This window comes from Battus philenor, unplaced genomic scaffold (genome assembly GCF_028537555.1).
Source record: "Battus philenor isolate CCGP_79_NKW_IND1 unplaced genomic scaffold, ilBatPhil1.0.hap1 SCAF_3, whole genome shotgun sequence".
Taxonomy (NCBI): Eukaryota; Metazoa; Arthropoda; class Insecta; order Lepidoptera; family Papilionidae; genus Battus; species Battus philenor.
The window spans coordinates 13,334,940-13,361,657 of record NW_027181693.1 but is presented as its reverse complement, the minus strand read 5'-3'; the positions used below and the strand labels follow the sequence as shown (position 1 = coordinate 13,361,657).

At 34.8% G+C, this 26,718-nt stretch overlaps 1 protein-coding gene across 1 annotated transcript in view; it reads left to right on the top strand.

Moving 5' to 3' along the window:
* Khc-73 (Kinesin heavy chain 73) overlaps nt 1–26,718 on the top strand; it is a 184,268-nt gene that overhangs the window by 152,857 nt on the left and 4,693 nt on the right. The window contains exons 10-34 of the mRNA XM_068770894.1: nt 472–620; nt 2,379–2,616; nt 3,043–3,189; nt 4,628–4,738; nt 5,373–5,596; nt 6,545–6,706; nt 7,570–7,602; nt 7,984–8,145; nt 8,279–8,395; nt 9,504–9,744; nt 10,068–10,264; nt 10,352–10,512; nt 11,812–11,926; nt 12,697–12,798; nt 13,412–13,517; nt 13,658–13,849; nt 14,458–14,602; nt 15,700–15,848; nt 16,601–16,746; nt 17,300–17,401; nt 20,452–20,623; nt 23,017–23,082; nt 23,982–24,115; nt 25,324–25,450; nt 25,939–26,403. Coding sequence (XP_068626995.1) covers nt 472–620; nt 2,379–2,616; nt 3,043–3,189; nt 4,628–4,738; nt 5,373–5,596; nt 6,545–6,706; nt 7,570–7,602; nt 7,984–8,145; nt 8,279–8,395; nt 9,504–9,744; nt 10,068–10,264; nt 10,352–10,512; nt 11,812–11,926; nt 12,697–12,798; nt 13,412–13,517; nt 13,658–13,849; nt 14,458–14,602; nt 15,700–15,848; nt 16,601–16,746; nt 17,300–17,401; nt 20,452–20,623; nt 23,017–23,082; nt 23,982–24,115; nt 25,324–25,450; nt 25,939–26,403 — 3,963 coding nt within the window. The remainder of the gene's footprint in view (nt 1–471; nt 621–2,378; nt 2,617–3,042; nt 3,190–4,627; nt 4,739–5,372; nt 5,597–6,544; nt 6,707–7,569; nt 7,603–7,983; nt 8,146–8,278; nt 8,396–9,503; nt 9,745–10,067; nt 10,265–10,351; nt 10,513–11,811; nt 11,927–12,696; nt 12,799–13,411; nt 13,518–13,657; nt 13,850–14,457; nt 14,603–15,699; nt 15,849–16,600; nt 16,747–17,299; nt 17,402–20,451; nt 20,624–23,016; nt 23,083–23,981; nt 24,116–25,323; nt 25,451–25,938; nt 26,404–26,718) is intronic.

The following is a 26,718-nucleotide window of genomic DNA, read 5'->3' as shown; positions in this document are numbered from 1 at the left end:
ATAATTGAGATGTTTGTAAACAAGCTATCCCATTAATCAACGTCAAGTCGAAGTGAATTTTGTGGCTTGTAGCGGCTAACCTTAAAATTAGTAAAAACATACATTGCTTTAATATAATTCAAGAAAGTAAATAAATATCATACACATATTTAATCTATTACTATTAATACAAGTCTACCTGAATTCATTAATTTTATTTATCACGTTCACGTTATCGCGTCTGATCGATAGACAAAAAATCAAACTACAATGTTCTGATTTTGAAAGAATCAAATCAACCGTTTTTCAAAACACAGATTTTAGACACTATTAGACAATAGTCTTGACGTTGAATTAAGGGACTCTTATGATGATATTTATTCCTTTACAAAGACAATTATAAATGAATTATATCAATTTAAGTGTTGTATAATTGTAAACACATGTTTTTTTATAATCAAGCTTATTTGTTTTTCATTTTCGATGCTTCAGGTCGAATACAAAGCGAAAGGCAGCACGCTCTTGAGAAGATGGGCATCAGTGTACAAGCAAGTGGTATTAAGGTGGAGAAGAACAAGTACTACCTAGTCAACCTTAACGCAGATCCTTCGCTCAACGAACTACTCGTGTATTACTTGAAGGTAAGAAAGATATTTACTACGAGGGTCAAACTGAAAGTTCTTAGAAAATCAAAAACTAAGCATTCTAGCAAGTTGTAAGTTTTATTATAACTTTTCAAAATAGCGTCCATTTACATCAATACATCGCTGCATTCGATGGAACCATTGAGAAAAGCACCTTGCCCACTCGGCCTTAGGGGTCTCTTCGACGGCGTTTTGAAACGCAGCCACTGCTTCTTCGGCGTCCATAAAATGTTTTCCTCGAAGTTTTTCTTTTATTTTCGGGAATAAATAAAAATCGCAGGGTGCGAGGTCGGGGCTATACGGCGGGTGACCCAGTAATTCCACGTCTGAGGTCGCCAAATAGTCGATCGTTTGCCTGGCGGTGTGCGACGAGGCATTGTCGTGATGAAGGAGGATCCTGCTGCGAGGTCGTTTCTTTCGAACTTTTTCCAAGACAAGTGGCAAACAGTTGTTAGTGTACCACTCTGCATTAACCGTTTTCTGATCCTCTAAGACAACTGTCGCGTAATGACCTGTCTTTCCGAAGAACGAGGCCACCATCTTTTTTCCAACACTTCGACCTCTCTTCACTTTAGTTGGCAACTCTTCGGAAGGAAACACCCACTGAGCAGACTGTCTTTTGGTTTCCGGATCATAACAGTAAATCCAGCTTTCGTCACCCGTTAGTATGTCGAACACAGCATTTGAGTCACCTCCGTTAAATTTTTGGATCATTTCTCGGCACCAATCAACACGGCGGAGTTTTTGAGCCTCGGTCAAATTATGCGGTATCCAGCGGGCATAAAGCTTCCTGATCGCTAAATGTTCATGGAGGATTTTGTGCACTTGACTCATACCTATGCCTAGACTTGTCCGAATCTGCTGATAGGTCACTCTTTTGTCAGTCTCTATCATACGCCGCACAACACTGATATTGTCTTCAGTCGTCGCTGTAGAAGGCCGTCCCTCACGCAAATCATCGGTGAGATTAGTTCGACCACGTTTGAATTCATTAAACCAGTTGTAAACTGTGGCACGAGATGAGGCTTCATCGTGAAAAGCCAATCGAAATCTATCATAACTTTCTTGTTGACTTATATGACATCTAAAGTCATAAAAAATCATTGCACGAAAATTTTCTCGGCTTAAATTCATTCTGATGTGCACAGACAATTTTCAATTTGCCGCCAAATCGTAAAACAAATGACAAATGAATGAAATGTATACTCAATATTATTGGTAAAGAGTTCTATTTTCAAAATTTAAACTTATTTTTTTAATATAATGCTTTTAAGTTGCCAGTTCTAAAAACTTTCAGTTTGGCCCTCGTATTACTATTATTTATTTTTTACTATTTCTCGTAACATATGAATCACTATTTCTCTTAGGCGCCCCATAACTTGAGTACGACTATATCGATTTCTTTAACAATTTTAAGTTATACTTCATAGAGAATTATTATTAAAGCAGATACTTGCCCGTGAGATATCAGAATGTCACAACGGCTCAAATTGAGTGTAGCCGGGGTCTTTGTTTCGCAGGTATTACCACTCTCGCACGGCGGATTCTAGTAAAGCATATTTATTATAAAAATTCAACGTAAATTAAAATAAAGAAAAACGGATATTTGGCCAAAAATTAGGAAACGATCAGTTAATCTGACGAAATCGATTAAATTTATTCGAGTAATTGAGATATCTCTACATATGAACACGATACAACGATTTCTATACTAAAGATACCTTTTGATAAGTAATACATGTATACTTTTTAAAGGAGCGGACGCTAGTGGGAGCGGATAGATCCGCAGACATCCAGCTATCAGGCCTGGGCATCCAGCCTCAGCACTGTGAGCTACAGCTCGACGGAGGCTTGCTGCTTATGCAGCCGTTCCCTGGAGCTCGTTGCTTTGTCAACGGCGCTCCTGTCTCGGACTCTGTGCGTCTGGGACACGCGGATCGCATTCTGTGGGGCAATCATCACTTCTTCAGAGTCAACTGTCCTAAAGATACTGGTATGTGTACATTCAAGACGTGTGAGTAAGAGAATTCTATATCGTATTTCACAAACAGAATTATTATAAAAAAATGCACAGTATTAATCTTACCATTGGTTATGGTTGTCAGACAGGCTTTTACATCTATTTTTAATCACTCTTCATAAAGTGACCACTTAGGAAATACTTTACATTTATTTACTTTTTCTGTAGGAAAACAAGTGGCCCATAACTTTTAGCAGTGAAAAGCTTGCAAAGACAGATAGTAAATAATCAGTAATTTTAATATGTTGTAAACTGAATGTTGAAAATGCTCGTTATTTAATATTCCTGACGTCATTGATTTTTAGATATAGTTTGTAAATGAACTATACGTTCACTCTTTGAAGCATTAACACTGATTATGTCACTTTGGATATACCTAAGAACTCTATTAATTTCCAGCCGCCGCAGCATCCGAACCACAGACTCCTGCGCAGCCCATTGATTACAACTTCGCGCGTGACGAGATTATGCTCAACGAACTGAGCAACGACCCGATACAGACCGCCATATCACGCCTTGAACGCCAACACGAAGAGGACAAACAAGGTAAAGGAAAATATAATATAATTCTTTTTTCTGCAGTTTGCTACAGGCGTCGAATTTACACGCAATTACGGTGTAATTATTCATACTTGAATATTTTAAGATAATGTCTATTGTACACGCTAGAAAATTTATATGTAGTTATATAATTGTAAAGAAAAAGTGTTATGAGCGGTCTTATACTAAACAATCTCTCCAGATCGCTTCCAGATATCCATATAAAGAGTAAATACGGGTTGTTAACGTATACATATAGACAAAACATACATATGTACAAACACACATTTGTATATATCATACTTTTACTCATACTAGCAAATACTGTAGAATACGTAGTTATAATTACAATAAATAAAAACATCAACCTGACTTAGATCGCACTTGTTTCTGAAGAAATAGAAAAAAATATAAATATAGAAACAGAAAGAAAGAAAATGAATTATCATTAATTATTAAAATGTTTATAGTAATTATTGTGATTTTTATTAGAAGTTAGTATATTTTTTTGCTAATAGCTATGAAAAAGGTAGCTTACTATTTTTTTACATGGTTGAAAGATGAATAATTTTAATTATAGAGTTGAGTTATATCTCCGTATCTCAAATACAAATGCTTACTATTAATTTAATGTAAATTATTTTATTTACGAGCAGTGATAGCGCTGCGGTAGACGACTGAGACTTGCGATGTGTGGTCGTGGCTTCGATTTCCGGAATACAATCTTATATAATTCACAATTCGTACTTTAATTATATAGAATTGCCACTGCTCACAAACAAGTTACAAGAGGATGGGCAGCAGCATCCTCTGTGTACCATACCACACCCCTAACGCCAAACTATATTTAGAAAGATATCTTTGTGGAAAGCCCTCTGCCTTGTAGTAGGCGTCTATTGACTCAAACAATGACGGCGAAGAATTGATTTCATTTTTTGAGATTTATTTATTTTAGGATACACTAAGTTATAATGTGAGTTTATTATTACGGAAAATTTTTTTATCAAAAAAAATTCCGATATTTTGGAATACATTTGAAGTTAAAATATATGTTTTCTAATTTATCAATTTTACTTTATTTTCGCTGGGTAATGCATAAATATAGAAACTAAATAAATATCAAAGTACATCTAAAAATAATGTGACATCTAAAAACAGCGTTTAGTTAATAAAATACAGTTTATTATATTGTTATATTATATCCGTAACAGACGGAAAGCGAAGCACGAGAAAACTCGTAAGCGGTCCTTAATGTGTTGATATATTTTTTGTCAAGAATAGGTGTAGCGTAGTTAGTTACATATATCCAATATTATTATCTCTATTTTCTGTTAACAAGTGGCAACACGGCGATATGTATTTCAAAGGCGTAAGGTATTATCTAATTAATATTTCCGCTTGGCTCCGGATTTATATTTGTAAATATTGATGTCATTTATTTCAGTGGCCCTGGAGAAACAAAGGCAAGAGTACGAGCGTCAATTCCAGCAACTGAGAAATATATTATCGCCGACTACGCCCTATCCGCCATATTCCTACGATCCATTAAAACTCGGTAAGTCGACGTTATTGTAAAGTTAAATACTAGTTATTTATTTCGGCCAAGTCTAAAAATAAATTGACATAGCAACTTGACTTTGTATGAAAAATATATATGTATATAATTATAATAATAAACGATTTGAGGTTAAACTGTATTTAAGAAAATTTTAGAGAGAAGTTCAATGTTTGTCAAACATTTCTAATGAAAATGAACAGATGACGACTCTTAGCATTGGAATCTATACTTGAGACTTGAGATGTAATTGTTTTTCATTGTTTTCCGTCGTTATTTTTTCGATTCCAATTATTAATAACACTTAATGTGTTTTTGCAGCTTTTAAATAATAATAATACCAAATGGATATGATTTTAACTGTCATCATAACAAAAGGCATTAATTTTCTACCACTAACTGAAACACTGTTTCAAAAGAAACGACTCTGGAGCCATTAGCATTACACGCTGACCCGCTGACCCTTATTTTACTGTTATTCCTATTTTTTTTTATTAAATTTTCAAGTATATCCTAATTAATTTTGTGTGATTTTTAAGTCATTCAATAGGTTGTTAATGTTATTATAGAATTGCAAAAGTAAAATTTTAAAATGATTAAATGTTAATACTCGGTATGGAACAATGGTGTGTAGGTAAGATGACGGCGTGCACACCGACGACAGCGGCGCGAGTGGAGCGCTGGGCAGCGGAGCGCGATGACACGTTTAAGCGTTCGCTGGGACGGCTAAAGGCGGATATCCTGCGTGCAAACGCGCTCGTGCAGGAAGCTAACTTCCTCGCAGAGGAGATGTGCCGAAACACCCGCTTCAGCGTCACGTTGCAAATTCCGCCGCAGAACTTATCACCCAACAGAAAGGTAAAAATTCATAATCTTCATAATTTTAGCCGTAGGCCTACCACATAGATTTCCAATAAGACCGGTGGACCCAACAGCCTGTAGCCAGTGCCGGTCCACGTTGTGAGTGGAGTTCCTGCCCCGCGTTGGCTGGCCCGTAGTCTGTACTTAGAACCTTGTTGCCTCAGTAGACGACTGTTCAAAATATGCCAATCCGCTTGGTAATATCTGGTACAACCGTTCATTTACGGATCTTCTCGTTGCTAATTCGATCTTTTAGAGTAATTATATGCATGTGCCCTCTACATGGCTCATATCTACATTCGAGTTTGTTTGTGAGGACTGAAAAAAGAGAAAAATGAAAAAAAATATACTTGTTGATGTAATTTAAATGATAGAAATGATGACATACTCATCACATACTTGATTGTATGTTACTTTACCAGTGCTGCTGGAATGGATCGTACTTATACCATAAACTCTTTCATTCTGTAATAAATTAACAAAATCCATGATATCCTAAAATTTGTATGCTGTTATGATAATATGTTATTATATGGTGGTGTCTATTTTTACCAAGAAAGAAAGAAAGCAGGATGGGACAATATCTGTTGTTGAAATAAAAAAAAATGTTTCATATTTCACCTGATTGGTCATCACCCGTTTAGCCTTACCACTTTCTATATTGACTTGTAATAAACAAAAAAGGTATAAAAAGTTATTGTTAAATCCATACCAGACAAAATAATAATATGTATTAGAATGTATTAAGTTTTATCTATTTTATGAATTAATGGCTAAAACAGTGGAAAAGTTCTATCACATATACTTTACTATCGCTAAAGACTACAATAGGTCTTCATGAACGGTGGCCTTAAAAAAATATGTATTTTTAATTTGTACACTTATTCATGGCTGGTTTAGAATAAATATGCATTTTAATAACTAAAGTGAGTATCTGTATAACAGCGCGGCGCATTCGTGTCGGAGCCAGCGATCATGGTGCGACGCCCGGGGCGCGGTGGGCAAGTGTGGTCCATGGAGAAGCTCGACAACAAGCTCGTGGACATGCGCGACATGTACGACGAGTGGCGCAGGCGGCAGCAGCAGGGCGACGACCATATCGAGGAGGTAGGTGTAGCACCCATCTTATAACTGTGATAACTGAATGAGCGGGGATGAACAAAGGTCACCGACGTGGCTCGAAGAATTATTTGTCTGAAGTGACAGTGGGTTCGGCACATAGCTCGTGCAACCGACAGCCGTTGTGGTAAAAATAGTATTAGGACCTTAAATAAGTTCTCGCTGTTTTTAGAAAGATGGCGTTGCGGCACTCTGTGCCTGGAATTTCGTACGGTAACTAATCACCAAAGTAGTGCTATATGTAACCTCAAATTTTAGTGTCACCTACATATTTATTTGCCTTTTGTGAAAATGTGTACTTTTGTGCCAAATAAAAGTGATGATCACGAGCTGGTGACACGTGTCATGTGAGTAAACCATCAGGTAGACAGACGATATAATAAAGGTCGCGAGAAATGGCTCGATGTGGATAAAACTGGTTATTGTTGCGATCTTACAGGGTGACTTTTGACTTGCATTGAGGTTTCTGTTGGCTAATATGATGACAATGATTTAACTCGGTCGAGGATTTTACATGAATATTAGCTTAGAAAGTACCCTGTAAGAATATTTTACATAGATCTACAAATTTAGTAACAAAAATGCAAAACTGTAAAAGCTTAAAAGTGTAAATGCTAATAAGGCAAAGAATTTAAGCGTTGGTATGGAGAGTCAGAGTAGTAAAAAAAAGAGTGCTGGTAAACTGGGAAGAAGGGTAGTTCGAAAAATACGGGAGTAACACTTAGTTTGGCTATATGTTTTGTAAACGTATTTGTTTATTAAAATAAAATAAAAAAAAACATTAAATATTGCAGAATAAAACAGGTCTCCTATAAATAGAGAATAAATATTATATCTTGTAAAACTTTCAGGAGCCAGTGCAATTAGATGCCGAGTCACCAACGGTGCGTTAATGTCTCTTGTAGAATTTAATTACTACTTCATGTTTTGATTGTACCCTCATTTCACTTTATTTTCAAGGCACTCATCTTTCAAATGTCCCTAAAATGATTTTTATTATTAATAAATATAAGTAGGCTAGTCAAATCCTTCGTTTTTAATTTATCAGGAACATCTTAGTAATCATTAGTAACATTTTCAAATATATGTAAAGGTAGTTTTGAGAAATCACAGTTTTCTTATTTATTTGTGTCTGTTAGTTATTCCTATGATTTTTTAACTGTTTGTCACAACATACATACCATGAATTGCTTTATATGTAGTTGTTGCTGTATATTACAATATTTTGATTTTGGCATCTTTAAAAATGTTTTTTTTTTTTACAGGAACCAACCGACAAAGCAATAGATCCATTCTATGAGTCGCAAGAGAACCACAACCTAATCGGTGTTGCCAATATATTTCTCGAGGCGTTGTTCCACGACGTGACTTTGGACTATCACACTCCCATCATCAGTCAACAGGGAGAAGTCGCAGGGCGTTTGCAGGTATGAATATTGAGTTATATTGATTGCAATATTTTATATACTCCTATATATTTATATTTGGGAAATAAACACGCTCATTTATGCATATTCATGACAGTAACACTAACACAGTAAAGAAAAAATTATTATACAGGTGGAGATAAGTCGTGTATCCGGCCAGTTCCCACAAGACAGAATTTGCGAAGCCGCGTCTGATAGCTCCGGAGATATGAGGGAAGAGGACGAGCCCGTCGACCCTGCCTCGCAACAGGTTTCTTATAAACGCTAATTATATTATAACCGTTGCAAGAATTTAATTTGTGACATTTCGATTACTTTAATTAAAATGAAGAATTTCTGCCGGGCTCTTTTCAGCAGATCAGCATTTCAAACCTCATTATTATGTTAAAATTAATTAACTATTAAAAAATTTCTTCTTTAATAAAGACATTTTGAATTTTAATTATATGGAGAAGCTTAGAACACCTCGAGAGGTAAATAGTTGCTGGCAATGTAAAAACACAAGGTCTAGAGCAGTCCACCGCAACCAGAGTGCCGTAGGTCGGATACAAGTGTGCCATGGTAAAAATTAATAAATTGAAATTTTACAATTTTTCATGATGCATATTTTGTGTTTGAAACACAGTGGCACGTCGCGTTCACTCGACCGTCGTAGGTTGCGGAACACTAGTCTAGAGGATGGTGACCTCTATGCTAGACTGACGCTATTACAAAAGCACCACCGTGCACAAAGCTTAGAAAAAAATTATAGCAGAATTGATCTGATTGTCGTCACTCTTTAGCCACGAGGAAATGTCTAAGAAGTTAAACTCTTATTAACCAACTGTTATTTAACCCACGGTTTTGGAATACAACGTCCTGAATAACAAAGTATTTTCGCTCTTATTGTTATTGTCAAATAACAATTTCAATAGTTCAATAAAATACCAGTAATTTAGGCTTTTAAACATGTATACCGTGATCTATTACAACTTTTAAGACCGCTACAAATAGTGGCTGTTTTCCTTTGAAAGCTAGAGATTGCGTCCAATTCCTCTTTCAATTATCGGAAGAATTATTTATTCAAGATAATTTAGTTAATTGTTGGTTTTATATTTAATACCCGAATTATCTCTAGTACTTAACAAGAACATAAAAATGTATACTTACCGGATACAGATAAGAATTTGTTTTGTTACTACTTATTATAATACAAAGTTAAAAGCGTTGAATGTTTTATATAGTTGTAGTAGCTAGGGAAAAAGTAGTTGTGCTTGACTTGCTTTAGCTCTAAAGCCTTTTAAATATACTATGTTTTAGTTGTGAAAAGTTAAATATTACCCCGATATCGTATCTGACGCTATAAATATGAACCACAGGTGACAATACGAGTGTGCATCAAGCAAGCAACAGGACTGCCGCCGTCCTTGTCCCACTTCGTGTTCTGCCAGTACTCGGTATGGGGTGGAAGTGGAGGGGAGCCAGTTGTTGTGGCGCCCTTGGTCAGCGCGGACGCTCCTCCTGCTTCGCCCCGCCACGCTAACCACATGACTGTGCGCTTCGACCACAAGCGAGATTTCAAATTGCCGCTCACTGAAGAGTTTGTGGAACATTGTGCCGGTAATACAACTTATTATCAAATACATTTTTTACTTTAGAGCAATGTTAACTTAAAGTTGAAGGACAGCGATTTATAGTTGTAAGTAGAGGCATAGTTAACAAATCATTCATGGGTCTGATTCTTTTCTTAGTTTTATATTTAAACTCAAGAGTTTTCAGTTGCTGGCGCCCTTCGATCTATTTTTTCTCTTTTTGTCATTAATTTTGTTCATATTTTCAGCCCTGTATTTATTTTCCTTACTTTGACATCTTATATTCAGTAATATTTTGAAAAAATTAAACCTATGTGCTTGTGTATTGTTAACTTATTACTTTTGGTATAGAGGGCGCGCTTTCCATCGAGGTGTGGGGCCACCGTTCGGCCGGGTTCAGCCGTGCGCGTGGCAACTGGGAGGTGGAGCAGCGGCAATTGGCCAAGGCGAGGTCGCTCGCCGACCGTTGGGCGGAGCTCACGCGAAAGATACAGCTGTGGATCGAGATACACGAGCTCAACGACAACGGGGAATACGCACCCGTAGAGGTTAGTTCCCTCTAGCACAATCATTAACCATGTTTAACAAACTGTATTCAATATCAACTCATGCATTTCTAAATAATGTTGTTGCAGGTGGTCCAGAGGAATGACATGGTGACGGGAGGCGTGTACCAACTGCGACAGGGGCAGCAGCGGCGCGTTGCTGTCCGTGTACGGCCCGCGCAGAACTCCGGCACGCTGCCCATCATCTGCCAGCACATCGTCAGCGTCGAACTCGGCTCCGTCACCGTCAGGTATATACATCTCACTATATTATGTCTTTCCTATTCATTGATTAGATTTTAATTTTAAAATTACGGAATTACGTATGTAAAACTTTAACATGCGAATGTTCACCTTATGGTGTTCATATCATCAAACCGAAATAATATCGCTAACGAACTGTGTGTAGTTTAGCGATGTATTTACTTTTTTGTCAATTGTATTTGGAATATATTTATATTAGAATAGATGTCTAGTCCTAGGATGTCATGCTTTTATTTATTTAAATAAAAACATGACATTCTAGGGCGAGCATACTAAAACAAGATATAAGTTTAATAATCATACTATTAAAATGTAATGAAATAAATAAGGCTTTATTATTATTACTATTATATATGATAGTAACGCGCCTCGAGGACATGTGTAATGACTATTCCACCAGTCATTGTAGATTTTCAAAGGAGTACACTATTTCATATTAATGCAATAAATAAAATAGGAGTGTCTGTATGTAATATTGAAATAAATTTTTAGTACATGCATATGAATATATTTAAATACGGTATGTATATCAAAAGTACATTTTTTCAATTTTTAAGCCTGTCTGTCTTGTTCCCGCTAATCTCTGAAATAGTTGTTCCGATGTTGACGTATCTTATACGGGCTGATGTAATAAGGAGTAACTAAGCTGCTTTTATTTAAAGAAAAACCTTGAACGAAAAAAATAACTATATAAATTTTTCGTTAAATTCCACGTAGTCGCGGACACAGCTAGTTAAATAATAAGACATTTTAAATTTTTATTTTTTGTTAACAAAAAAATAAAAGTAATACTAATAGGAGGTATATATTGATGAGAAATTTTTGTTCTTGTGTACACTTCATATTATTACCGATTATTATCCATTTTGAATCATTTGTCGTGAATGTGTACATTATAAGAAGAGAGACGAGTATAGTTTTAAATGAATTAGAATCAAGATAAGCTTCGAGCATAAGATTTAAGCATCCTGTATGTGTTCTGATTTGAAAAGAGCCCACAATGAGCTCTAAGTAAAATTAATTTAATAATGTTTTACAGCATAAAAATCTTAACGTTTAATGCGAGATTTTGATTATTAAACTCTTTGCCAGTCATGGCAATCAGTGAGGGTCTATCAGTCGATATGATGATAATGGTAACCAACCTATTTAGTCAGGTCCAGGCAATAAGGTCAAAGTAGCTAAGCACGTAAAAGCAAATATCGGAAGACCTTCAATTAGTCATACAATTTCAATAAATTTGTATGTTTACTTTTAAAAAAATGGAGAACGTGTTTGTGGTATAGGTCACGACTTCAAAAACCGTTGGACTCGTATCAAGAGGAAGATTTAGCTGTGCTACGGGAAAGATGGAGCGAAGCACTGGCACGACGACGACAGCATTTGCACGCACAATTGCAGGTACTGTCTATAAATTAATATACGGAAAAAAAAGATAACAGACAATACTGACTTATCTTTAAATTAACTTGCTATTGGTAGTAACTAACTAGTTATTCCGGTGTCACCTATTGTAGAGACGAGCAAACAGATGTCCATTACTCTGTTAAGAACGTATTCAGAAAGCAAAAAATCATTGATTCCATAGCTGCCTTCAAAAAGATTTCAGTGATATTTATTACAAATCTTTTCAATGAAAGAGGCTCGTGTTATATCGTTATAACCTTCCATACCATTTAACCAACCACCCGTATATCGATATTTAAATTTTTGTTTTATTTATTTCTCAATTCTTGTTGTTATTATTTTATTTAGATAAAATTATAACAAAATAATTAAAGGATATGTGGGATTTTTGGTTAAAGGTGTAAAAGTAGGTGTAAAGGTGTCTAAAAGGGGTACTTCATAGATAAGAAGTCTTTAACGCTTTTACGCCTATTTCCAATCATCCTATGTAAAGTCATCACATAGAAATGTCTACATTAATTTGTGTTTTCTGTTGGCAATAAGCCAATAACTTATACAAAGTTTTCAAGTACAGATAGTAAACAATAATTAATTTTAATGTGTAGTAATTTGATTTTAAAAACGCTTTTTCTCATTTTGGTATCATTATGTTATATATTATTTCTGAAATCCTTGATCTTTGGATACGAGCAATTGACGGAAAATTAGCCTTTTAAACCTATAACCGATCACCATGCATAACAGTTAATGTTTGTTTTGTGTAGAAATTGGTGAATATGTCTCCGTCGATGAAAAGCGAGCGCGATATGGAAAGGGAGCAATCGCTGGTAGAGCAGTGGGTCTCGCTGACGGAAGAACGAAACGCCGTAAGTATATACTGTAATTATATTTGTCAGTATTTTCAGTTTGTTACGTCAAAATTATTCTTTCGTGTTAAATTTGTCACCAATTTTATTTTGTATCTACGTACTAACTCGATGTCTATATTTGTCGTCAAATAATTATATTAAAACGCGGACCAGAAGGAACGGTGAAAATATTATTATCAAACCTAATGAATAAGTTTAACTGTGGTATGATGACACTGTGGTCTATTGTTGTGGTGACTAGTCACTCTGTGTTTGGCACTAATCGGTGTAACATAACTCCTGTAGATGCCCCGTGGATGGGTGAAACATGTGTTGAGTGATTTAACGGAGGTAGTTGTGTAATTTGCATTGTTTGTCGCATGCGCATTTATCAACTTTGTTGCACGACTACCACTGCATGTGCGGAAGTAGCTAAATATTAGTCCTTTTTTATGGACTTCCGCAAAATAACGCCTGATTCAATTAAAAATTATGAAAATCTCTTTAATGCTACTGGGCATACTCTGTAAAATTTATTAGTAATTTGACAATGTGTTGTCGGTAAATCATTGAGTTATATATGCAAATTAATCATGAAATGGTTTCGTTAATATGTGACTACATATTTCAGGTGTTGGTACCGAGCCCCGGCAGTCCTATACCTGGTGCGCCGGCCGCATGGAACCCGCCGCCTGGCATGGAACAGCACATACCGGTCCTCTTTTTGGATTTAAACGGTGAGCTCAAGAATGAAAAAAAATATGTTTTAATTTTTTAAGGCTGCTGTATCACTTACTATTAAAGTTAACACTTTGCTATAAAAGCTCTTTGTATGTACTTATGTAAATAAACTATTCAAGCGTATTTGTCTTCACAGCGGATGATCTGAGCACGCATCCTTCCGGAGAAGAAGTAACAGTGGCAGGCTTGCATTCGATCCTCCCGAAGGAGCATGGAAACAGGTTCTATGAGCTGCACATTCTTCACCATCACGACAAGGACGTCGCCGCGCTCGCGTCCTGGGATTCATCTATCCACGACTCTCAATATCTAAATCGGATCACAGAACGTAAGTGATTGGTACATGCCTTTTAATATACAGACATACACACTGTACAAACTTTGTGTGGTTTATTTCGACACAATGCTTGTATTGTCAATATCATTATCATTTCATCCGTAAGACGTCCACTGCTAAACATAAGCCTCGAAGTGACTTGAATTAGAATATTCCCACGACTATACGATACTTGTATATATACGTTCATTTAATATATACTTGATAGCAAGTTGTTAGCGGATTAAAATTATCTCTAACAATAAGTACATCTAATAAACTGTTCTTGAAGAAACTCTTTTCGACAGATTACTAACGCACCGACTTGTCTAGCCTAAAATAATTTCTATTACAATGTGATTATTTTTTTTTGTTTTTGATACATGAACTATTAAAGGGGTTCAGTGAATTGTATGTACATAAACGTGTGCTAATGTGAATTTCGAGGTACGTAACAAAAAATCCGATAAAATTTGAGTTCAGAAATTTCATTTTTTTTAAAGAATCTAAAAAATAGTAACTTTCGTAATCACTTACATAAGTTCATCAAATATATTTTAAAGGTTTGGTTATAATAACTATACGAAGTGATAAGTAAAATGTTGATGTTTGTATTTCAGCGAACGAACGCGTGTACCTGATACTGAAGACAACGGTGAGACTGTCACACCCCGCACCAATGGATCTTATACTTAGAAAACGTTTGGCTCTGAACATTTACAAGCGTCAGAGCCTCACCGATCGGATACGCAAGAAAATTGTGAGGCAAGTACTCTAGTAACTTTTATCAACTTAAGGATTACCTTGAAATTACATGTGAATGAAATCTGTGGCAAGTTGCGGTGCACTGGTTACGACATTCAAAACACAACTTGACCTACATATTACAAATCAGATTACATAACTGAGTATCTTGTTAGAAAAAAAAAATCATTTAAAGCGTAAGGTGCACTATACTAGACTTAAAGTACGTCTAGTGCAAGCTACAGTAGTATATAGAAAAAGCTATTGAATAATATCGTGTAAAGAAGACATAAGACACAGACAAAAAAGGAAAGATACTGACCGTGAAAGCAATTATGCTAAAAAAACTCGAAAATGTCATATACCAATGATATTTAACAATATAAACTTTATAATCATATTAGAATTAAAAGATACTTTAAAACGTTCAAAATATTGCTGTGAGGGTAATCCCTTATAAATGAATTAAAACCAAGGCCAAAGGTAATACAATATGTACATGTATCTTACTGTAGTAATAATAGGCTATAATGATTGCCTATTTTCGCAAACAAACTGAGTCTTTTGTCTTAGACTGTGATCAAAAAGTAAGGTGAACTTGTTTCTAAAATTCTTTATTTATTCTTCCATATCAATTACCTCTCCTACAAAGTACTCCCATCCAGATAAAACGCACTATTGCCAACGATTTTTCAAGTTTTTGTAACAGTCGGTATGGTATATATGAGTCGATTTGGTTTTTATCACCTCAAACCTCTCAGAACGGCGTTCCCGCAAAAGTCGCTCGGAGCCTAATCAGACGAATATAGTTATTTCGGAACTATATGAGTCGAATTTTTGACGTTTTTTTTTTTCAAAAAAATTAACGATTTTGGCATCAATTGAGTTTGAAAAAAAAATATTATTTGACTAAAAACAATATTACTTCAGAAATAATTAAATCTTGACAAATATTACAGACGGTCCTACCAACCTAGGAAGAAAATATTACTTGCGTTCCTAATGCTCGGGAGTTTTAAATGACTATTTCATTTTTTGATGACATAGTATGTGAAAATTAAAAAAAAATAACAATTGTGAATCATAAAATAATATATTATTCATTTAACTATTAACAGAACGGATCAACTGACGCAAACAGGAGTTACGTATGAAGTAGTCTCGAACATTCCGAAGGCATCCGAGGAGTTGGAAGAAAGGGAGAGCTTAGCGCAAATCGCTGCTACCGGGGAGGAAGCTAGTGCGGCGGACGGGGAAACCTACATTGGTTAGTAAACTTACGATATTATTCCTTTTTTTAAGTACATTTCTTTGTTTTGTCTTATTGTACTTATTTAAATATTTCTATGGTAAATATGAGTTTTGTTTTGTTCTCGTGGAAAAAACTCCTTTGACAGTTTTTCTTTATCAGCGCTAGTAACGACATCTATATTGCCATTGGCTTATGAGGTAAAAAAAAACGACCGCTTCATTTTACTAATGTCCCTTGTTGCACGTACACTACATCCGCCGTTAATTTTCTTATCCACACATCGAATAACATCAAAGTTCATCATTGTATCGTAATGTATCCTTTGCACGCGTTCGTTGTCGCTATCACTTCTCTAGAGCTTAATCCTCTTAATAACTACTTCTCTTTTTAGTTTCTATCAAATTAAGCTCATATCACTTTCCTCATAGCGAAGTGGTAGCTAGCCAGTAACTCCAAGAGTGACCTGCTAAATGACATTAAAACTACGGGGATTCCCAATCTGTGATATAACTTATGTAATATTACAAACAGTATGTGGTTAAGGATGTAATTCGTAGGATATCCCCCCACAAGGAAGACATATGACCGCTGCCAACAGGTCCTATTGGAAATCTTGGAAGGACGATGACGGTTGTCATTCAATAAAGAGTAATGACACACGGTTTTTTCCGACGGCATAAGAAATGAAAACGTATTTAAGTAATAGTTAACCGTATTAATGATATTTAGTTTAAGTTAATATAGTTTTTGTTTTGGTGTTATTTCAGAAAAGTACACAAGAGGCGTGAGTGCGGTAGAGAGCATTCTCACGCTAGACCGTCTGCGTCAAAGCGTGGCTGTCAAGGAGCTGGAACAGGCTCGCGGACAACCAGTCACAATGAGGAAAACTGCCTCCGTGCCCAATTTCTCACAGGTAAACCATCATTTCTTACCAATCCACCTATCACACGTAGATATTTTTTACATAGTTGTTCCATTGACTTACTTTTAATGCATATTATGCTAAAATAACAAATTTTAAAACGAACGGAATTTTTTACATAGTAACTTTGTTGTCTCATTTAGATAACAGTTTTCTACAAAATTATTTATTTAATTTTTTTTTATTTTATTTGTTTCTTGTATTTGAAAAAAATTAAACCTATATATATACACTAAGGGTTTATCAAAGATTTGTTGTCTAATTTTAAATTCATATTTTTTGTTAATAATCTTTTGATCTTGTTTGTGTTCTAACAATGGGAATACAACAAGGCCAAAATAAATTACATTGCAAAAGTTTTTATTTTATATCACTGGTATTATTTACACTCTTGCTGCCTCGTCTTATATTAAATGGAACATCAACAGCAGCTTAACAAACATACAATGGAGTTAATGAGAAGGTTATATTGGTTGATGAAGAGCGACAAACTAAAATACCCTCAGCAGATGTCAAAGCCCCATTCGACTTTCGGATATTTCAGTTAGTTCGCCGTACTTTCCCTTGGCTCCTGAGAGACACAAGTCCCGAGGGCGAGGCTCCGGACGATGCGTGTCGCCTTAGTATTGACATCTGTGGAGGCGATGTAAGTTGAAACATTTTATGTATCTTCATCGATCAATGTGCCTTGCGCTGTGCAGTACCGACACGCGCAACCGATACGCAATACTGCCGCTTAAATATAGCAGTTTGTTGTGCTTGGTTTACTTTGGCGCTTTCTTTATCGACTAATCTATACGAGACACCGATTTTGCACTATAGTTCATTCGCGATAACGCAGTGATCTTTATAATCCGCTTACCAAATATTATTACATTTTTAAAGACGATTGTTGCATTGGAAACTGCATTCAACTGGGCACTGTGTTACTTGTACTTGAAATCAGGGTCAATTTTATTGGGGAGTGGCTAGGCCGGCGGATAACGATAACACAAAATTATTTTAACGCGAATGAACTATAGTTGCTATTATGAATTAAATCTTATAGAATATTTACCAATAAATATGCACATAACCAGCTGCTATTAACGCCAGGCTTTTGTATCACATTTAACACCGCTGTTTTATTGTTAATAGTGTATCAAGTTATAAATTTTGTAGCACCGAAATAAGCTATATATCTAACGCGACAAAATTCAAGTTTCTTTTAATTTTTATAAAAATAATTTTAACCTATTTTTACAATTATTGTAGGAATAACAAAACACTACAGAAGTGACTATTGAAATGTTTTTGTTTAACGGTGTATCCGTTTGAGTGATACGATTTGACCTCGTTTTCTAAGGTTTATATCACATGGTTGTTTTTCGAACCATATGTAAATAAGGTTTTCGAAGAATATATTCTAGTTAAGTTTGTACTATTGTGGTTCAAAAGATATATTAAAATGGCAATAGTGAATTAATTTTCTAGATGAAATATATTTCTCTTTTATTTTTATAAATTGGAGGATGACATTAATTTTTTAGCTTACCTTGTCAGCTCGAATCTTATTTTCAGTCACAACTTCATGTCCCTCGGCCCTTTTGGTCGCCAAAACTTTGCAACCAGTAAAAGGTCGTGTATTTAAAAAAAACTGCATTCTGAATACAAACAAATAAATTTATGGAGTATTTTTTTTTTCAAATATTGTGGTTCAATTATTTTAAATATTTTTATTGACTCATTCAAATGAGATGATCTCTTTAGATTGGTCTGATCTTTTGAAAATAATTCAAAAAATTCAAACCTTGAAACTGCATTGTATTATTACATGTTCTAATTAAGTTTCTTGAAAATAACATTTTGGATGGACTATTCAACATTCGATGAAATCGTTTACAAAAATTTCGTATAAATTGTAATTTCTTCACATTTAATTAATTCAAATAAACTAAAACTACAGTCCGTCCGCGTTAAGAATCTATTGAATCATTGTCCGCCGGCTTACAACCAATGAAGACGTTTATCTATACGTTTTGTTTTGTTACGTTACGTTGTGTTTATTCTAAACGTTGCGTTCGAAAATATAACCTTCAACTGGTCGCTAAATTTACCATTATAATGAAGACTGTAGCTTTTGTTTTACGTGATTTTTATAAACACACTGTATGGGTACATGTCGCTACACGATATATGAGTGTGTTCGTACGCTTGCTAACCTTTGTGTTCGCCGCACGCCGCGCAGCTGACGCAGGCGCTCGAGAGCGGCAACAAGGCCGGGAACAACGTGAGTCCGACGCATGGCTGCCATTGCATCACTTGCATACCTCATTACCCACCATGTGTATACGCACGGACAATGATGGTGACACGTTAAGACCAACACACATCATATATGATAAATAGCTTCTCCGTCAAGCTGATTTTACTGTATTAACAATAGAAAAGTTACTAGAGTTACTTCTACTTTTCTCCTAGCGTTAACACATTTTGAAGAATGACTTCGAATACCTTCGAAATTGTAGCAGCTTTCTGGGGAAAACCGGGAAAACTCCGGAGAACTCTCTCTCTCTCATTCTATGCGCTATGAAGAGAGCTCTTTAGGCATTAAAAATAAATATTACATTTTTATGAAATGAGTTTTTTAATGTTAGCCGTAATTAGACATATGATACAAAGATAAGCTAGAAAATATGCTTACGACCCAAGTTCAAGTTTACGTTCAAAAGAATAGCTCTTATGATGAATTTTAATTAGTTTTCCTGGTACTTGGTTTTTATATAAAACGAAATTGCCGACCTCTGTTTAGTTTAAGCGTCTTCAACGCTGTTTTATTTTAAACATGGCTAAATTCTAAATTCCAAACAGAAAGCAATTATTAATTAAAAAACGTCTACTATTCCCCTACGCAACAAAGTTATAGATAGATTAATTTAAATAAATTAGGATAACCAACATATTATATTTAAAAAGATTTCGTGTTGGCGTTCTTGTAGTTTAACGTGTCACCGCACTTATATGAGTAGGGGTTCTATTTTCAAAAACAGATATTGTATGTCTCAATGTAAGCTTTTTGGTGTTAGTCTTCTCACCCATTTCTGTGGTTACACTATTTCATGTCGTAAGTTGAAACTGCATGAATAAACATTGTACTCGTATGAATGAATCAAGTAGAAAAATGTATGTAAATGTTGTAATCTCCATTATTTGATAGTCATCATACAGTTTTTCGTCAAATGTCCGTTGCCTTCATATTGCAAGATTTACATAAAAACGTGTGTAGTTTAGAAGCGATTCGACTTCATAACAACCATATTTTGTTGTCTTCAATTGTAGTGCAGATATATTATCATAATCAGTATTTGTGATCGCCTTTAGTTTATATGAAATACAATATACTTGTGATATTAATCGGATGGATATAACAATTAATTGGATTTTTCTTTATCTTTATCTTTTCATGACATAATGTAACATTAAAAGTGCACTTTGGGTTAGGAGGTTTTATATTCTTTGGGAATATTTAAGAATGTTTCAGTTTTTCGAGTTTCGAAGGAGGCTATATATGAATGCTTTGATGGTACTGGTTTTTATCAGTAAAACAAAAAAAATAATAATGGATGTTTTCTTTATAAAAATATCACTTAAACTCTTCAATATCTTTGGCACGGGAAAGGGATAGGAGTAGCACTAGTAATGTAAGATCTTCCATAGATTATGCGTTTGGATTCGTCGTTCGAGTCGCTGACGGGGCTGGGAGGTGGGAGGTCTGGTAGTGTGGCGGACCTCGCCGACGAGACGCCTCGTCGAGCTCTCCGACACTCGTACGCTGCGCCCGCGCATTGCGAACCTGATCCGTGCACGCCACCGAAACCCTTCGGACTCGGTGAGTTTACGACACTAATTAATTTAATCTTGTTAAAGACTTTATCTTGTAAATGTTTTATATTTTAAAAATATTTGTTTTAAATTGTATTAATTCTCAATTTATATTTTATGTAAGATCTTCCTTGACCTACATTAACATTCTTCGATCTTTCATCAAAAAACTATTTAGGGTCCCTGAAAACATTTATAATACGTCACTAGTCTTTGCTCGTTAAGAATGCAGCGGATCATTGTCCGCTGACTTAGCCATGGAGATTGGAAGTATGCCTTCAATTGATCAGTGAGAACTTTACTTTCTGATTGATAATTTGATTGTTTATAAAAAAAACACTAGGTCAACGGACAATAATTTACTGCATTCTTAACGCGAAAGAACTATAGATCGATTAGATATAAAAATTTACAATATTGTGTTCGCAGTCCATAATATTTTAGGTAGTGTCAATAGTAACATGTTTATAGAATTCGTTAAAATTAAAGGTAAACAATCAAAATACATTGATATTATTACGATGTAAATTTCGGACATTAAGACCGTGCAATGTCTTAATGAAAGAAATTATATAAATTAAGTAAGACATGAAGTCTAATTTTCATCATCAAATATGTCAGCAATTTTTTTCTTCCTTCCAATTAAACACGTTTCTTATCAAGATACTTTGTCATGATTTATAACATTTTCAACAATCAGTAAAGGCACTCATACATTTAGACAACATAAATAAATATACGAAATTGCAATCAGTTAACCAGTGTGATGTATCTTTATAGTTTATTCATTAGTGGCACAAAGTAGAAATGGAGTTATTTTAGCTAAAGTATCAACATAACAAGAGATGCACGAGAAATTTTATCGTAGCTATGTAGTATAACATTCAGCACATTGTTTTTTATAAAACGAGTCAACATTAACACATGGAAACGAAATTTTCACTTTTATCTATCACATATTTAAACCCAACTTTCACTTCATTATTTCTCTATTTATAATTTACATCTACCCTACTGCTTTGTGGCAATGCTATGGCGCCAACTCCTACTCTCATTATCTTCTATTTTCATTTATCTCTTCTCCGTTTGTGTGCAACAAAAATTTTGAAAATATTCACTAAAATTTAACCAATTGGCATTATCTAGTGGAATATTTCTATTTGGACATAAGGCATCCTTTGTCCTCATTGTTATAAGTACTATTTTAGTTCAATTGTAAAGGTAATCCTTTATCCAAATAGATATTCGACTGCAACAAAACTTTTGATTCCCCACGTACCCGGCTTAACTAACGTTATGTTTTTTTTTCCGTATCTCAACCCTCGCTACCTTCAGGCTCATTCTTATCAGGTAAAAGGAACAATAAATCGTATTGACTCGGAATGGCAACTGTATGGCAAAATTGTTAGACGAATGTTTAATTGCAACGTGAATAATGAGAACTAATAGTTGTGTTGTGATACCGTTACACTATCGAAATCTTGTTTGTTCTGTCGGTTATGAATTGGCTGCTCTTTTGAAATTTAAAAGGCTCTATTGGCAATACGAAAGTATTTTTGATAGCTGAGTAAACACGAGTTAGTCGATTACTGTTTTCACTGAAAACTAAATTAGACCTTAAAGGCTGAGGCAAATAGAACATATATTTAATCAGCAAGCTTCCAGCGTCGAGCAAGCTTGTGTTGTTGTGTTATCTATTGTTTTGTTTGCGTGTTTGTTTCATTTGCATGTACCGTGCATGACCTGTGATTATATCCTCTTCCCTACCTCTTCGATATTCTATTCGCTATTGACTTCAAGCGAAACGTGCTTTAAGGAAATGTTAACTACAACGCTTATACTTGAATAGAGTAAAGAAGGTTTAGAAACAATACAAAATAGCCAATGTGGAGATATTGTATTTTAGCTGATGAGTCTTAACAAAAAAAACTTGAAAGGCAGTTTTTGTAAAAGTAGTAAACGTAGTGATATTACGATTATAAGGGAATTAGGTGACTATGTGTGCTAGAAGGAAGTGCATGCGAAAGTAGCAAATCGTAAGATTCACATTGTGTATAAAGGTACTCGTATTTTAGTGATGTAATTGACGCATGGACTAGAAGTGTGTAAACAACATTGGGTGGTTGTACTACTGTAACGTATATATGTTGACGTAGCAGGTAGAACAATAACAAGTGTATGAATTTAATGTACTGTGAGAATATATTTGCAAAAAATATGACAGCGTTAATAGTAACCAAAGAGTTAATTTAGATAATTGTATAATGGTTCAAAATAATGATATATTAATGCAAATTTATTATGTACTACAGTTGTATCGTAACCGCAGATAAAGTCCGACTAATTGTGATGCGTTCGTAGTGACTAATATTGATAAGATAATTAAAATTTCTCTTGCAGCTCGACCAACGTTCCTTAACTTGAATTTGAACCTGAACTCACTGCGACTGCAGACGCCGAATAAGTGTACGTCCAGACATTTAAGTGTAGATTCGCTAGAATGGCTTATTTCGACAGTTTTGTTTGGTTACGTCGTCTCATACTATTTGGTTTTGTGTTCATTCTATCATCACTGTGAATTCTACCGTATTTTGTGAATACATCGTACTTTATACCGTATTCCCGGGAGGTACGGTCTAATTTAAAGTGAATTTTTAAAGAGTAAATTTATTTATGGTATTTCGCAGTATTTTTATATTTTATTTGCTACGGCTCATTAGGAGTGATTTTATTGGTGCGATATTGGCATGAAATGAATCATTTTTTATAAGGCCGAGGTTGGATCTGCCTGTAGTGAAACATGGATCGAAAGTATGGTCAAACATGGTTTTGCTGCTACAAATAATTACTTAATACAACAACACTGTAATATTATTTCGTCACAAATTTTTGTATTTATATCCAACTTCGGTTTTCAGCATGAATTGGCGAAATTTTCCAAAATTATTTACATCTGTTTACTGTAAAGACGACTGTACTTATTTCATCCTACGTCAAAATTTTATCATCAACATCAGAGCACCGCATTTGATGGACACGAGACAATTGCACTATTTTAATACTCTTATGAAAATACAGGGTATTTTGTCGGGTTTACTATTCACGCCTTTTAAAGTGAAAATTATATTTTTTAATCTTTGGTTTAATAGTTAGTACTTTATTTAAAAATTCTATTTTGTAGTTCATAGTCGAAGAAACTTATTTCTTTGTACATTAAGTTATTAATAGTTTTGCAAATATTCACTTCATGTATGTATTATTTCGATAACGTTTTATGATTAGTGTACGTAATGTTTATATGTAGTGTTTGATGAAATTTGTTCGAAGCAGTAGGTTACATTATCTGAAAGTGTTATGTGCTACAGCATCGCCGGCGAGTGGGAAGCTGGGTCTACGGATGACGACGCTACACGAGGAGCCGGGCCGGAGGAATGACGACGATTCTCATTCAGAGCCCGAATCCGCGCCCACCGATGAACTGTCCACACCACGGTCGCATGTATGTTAAGTTTTGACCACTTACCAATTCAAATTTAAAATAACCTTATTAAATTTGTCATTTACCACGCACTTTTGAATTAACAATTATTTTGACAATTTATAATAATAAACTACCACTGGCTCGAAATGCTGACACATTGAAAAGAGCCGCTCGGAAACTCGATACACGCTCTTTATTAACGTAATTTAACAATGTTTGATGTGTACTTTATAACATAAACATTTGAGTGTTATAATAAGACTTAACATACTTTTATTGTTAAAACTAAGAAGAGAAATCTTATATGTCGTAGAACATAAGTTCCAATCAATTTCTCATACAAATGTCTATCTATCAACCACTTATGTGTGGTTTTTGAACAGGAAATTTATCATCTCTAATATCTCACAGACTGATTTGTTGGTTCAACAGAACTAACATTGCAGTGTTATAATCTCATTTTAAGTATTGTAATTTGTTCACAAAATAAAATATTAAATTTAAAAATCCCTTTAAAATTTGGGCCTTGATATTTGAATTCTTACATACATATATATTAACACTCGCCCTCATAGCTCTGTCAAATTCCGTTGTTAGGAACAAAACTTATAAAGTTTTAAATCATTAACATTGTTTTTTTTATAAACGTATTTATTACTCTCAGCCAGGCTTAGTAGCAATACTTTCGCTATTATTATATATACTTACGTAGTTGCAATTCACAAAAAAAAATTAACATTATTTTTTTTTAAATTTTGAATGCAATATTTCCGACAGAAATTAGGAATCCAATAATTCTAAAGCGATGTGATAAGTCTCTGTTTTATTGCCGTAAGGTTGGAATGCGTATTTTTCATTTATTTATTATTTATTTAAAACAGAATATCTAATTAAAGAATGATTGTGGTATGTTATTGCGGTGTTTAAGCGTATACATTAGGATTTCACCCAATATAGTAGTTTAGAAGATATTTCATCTGACAATTTACAAAATGTGGCTGTATTCATAAAATCTTATTAGGTTTTTAAAACAAAAACGAACGAACGAACAGTTGAAAATATTTATAATATGGATAACTATAAATCTTCATATTTTATAATTAAACGTGCTACAAGCCATTACATTTTAAACCTTTGTATTTGGTATATGATGACTTAATTAAATAAACATTTCTACATATTTGTATTTGTTTTTTTGTGTTAAATTTTATTCCTTGGTTTAACAGCGCACGCGGGGGCGTGGTTCTTCGCGCGGTTTCCTACCGACGTCCAAGACGCTGGACTCGCTACACGAACTTGCCTGCGAGAGGCCACCTAACAAGAACTCGCCATCTATCTCTTCCAGCGGTTATGGTACGAAAAAAATTAATACATCTGGTCTTAACCGGTCGTAGACAGACATTTAAATTTAGGAGGAACATATGTGTATTATTAAAGGCCGTTTAGATGCACCAACTTTGCAAAACTGGTCGTACCATCTTATATGAATTCGCATACGGTACAAATTTGATCTTATATTACAAAATTATGTTTGCACCATATTATTATGTTTACTTTTGTCGGTAGTGTTAAAAAAAATTACTGTCTCATATTTAATTTTATGATTGATAATGGTTGGGGCATTTTGTTTCGAATTAAACTTTCTAAGCCATTGGGAAATAAAAACGAAATTGGAAGCTTAGAGTTTACAACTTATATCTAGAGTAACTCTTATATAATGATAAAACAGAATATTTGTATTTGCTGTCTATACTATTCCACTAGACCAGTGTTGCTATGTGATAAATATATAAATGACTACCAAAAATATTGTTAGTATAAACTGCATGTTAATTTTACAGGCTCACAGGCTGTATCATCCACGAACCTGACCAACGACGATACTCTATCGATCCGCAGTATGTCGGTCGACGACACGCCAGACTTCGACAAATCGATGGACTACACTCAGTTCACACGCACCAAATCCTCGGTCATCGGCCTCAAGAACGAGATCACCGAACTGAGGAACGACATCACCGAATTGAAGAATGACATAGTCGAATCTAAGAACGAATTGAATGATACATCATTCGATAAAACTAAATCGCCGATTCTAACGCCGGTTTTAACGCCAGGCTCGAGGAACCGAATCAATCCTTTCTTAAGAGATTGTGAGAACGCCGCTAAGGAGGCACAAGACGGACAGCTGGTCGACCCTCTGGGTGCAATACCAGTAGAGACACATCCCATATCAACCAGTCCGACTAGCAAGGCTTCCGAAAATACTCAAGTTAATGGCGACGCACCTCGAGAAGCCTCTTTTGGTAAGTACTGTACAAAACTTTAAGAAAAAAGAAAAGTCATTGCTTATATTAGTAAACAAGGTGATTGGTTATTTAATTTATAGCTTAATTGTCAGTAAAAAACTTTGAAGGTTCTACAAACACCCTGTATAAAATGCACACGCGAATATGTTACTTACATACAATTTCTGACAGATAGTAAACAATAATTAATTTTAATTTGTAGTAATCCGAATTATGAAAACCCATATTTTTACCATATGAACAATATATTATTATTTCTGAAACCATTGACATTTGAATAGGGTGTACCATACTTTGATTTAGAGCAAATGA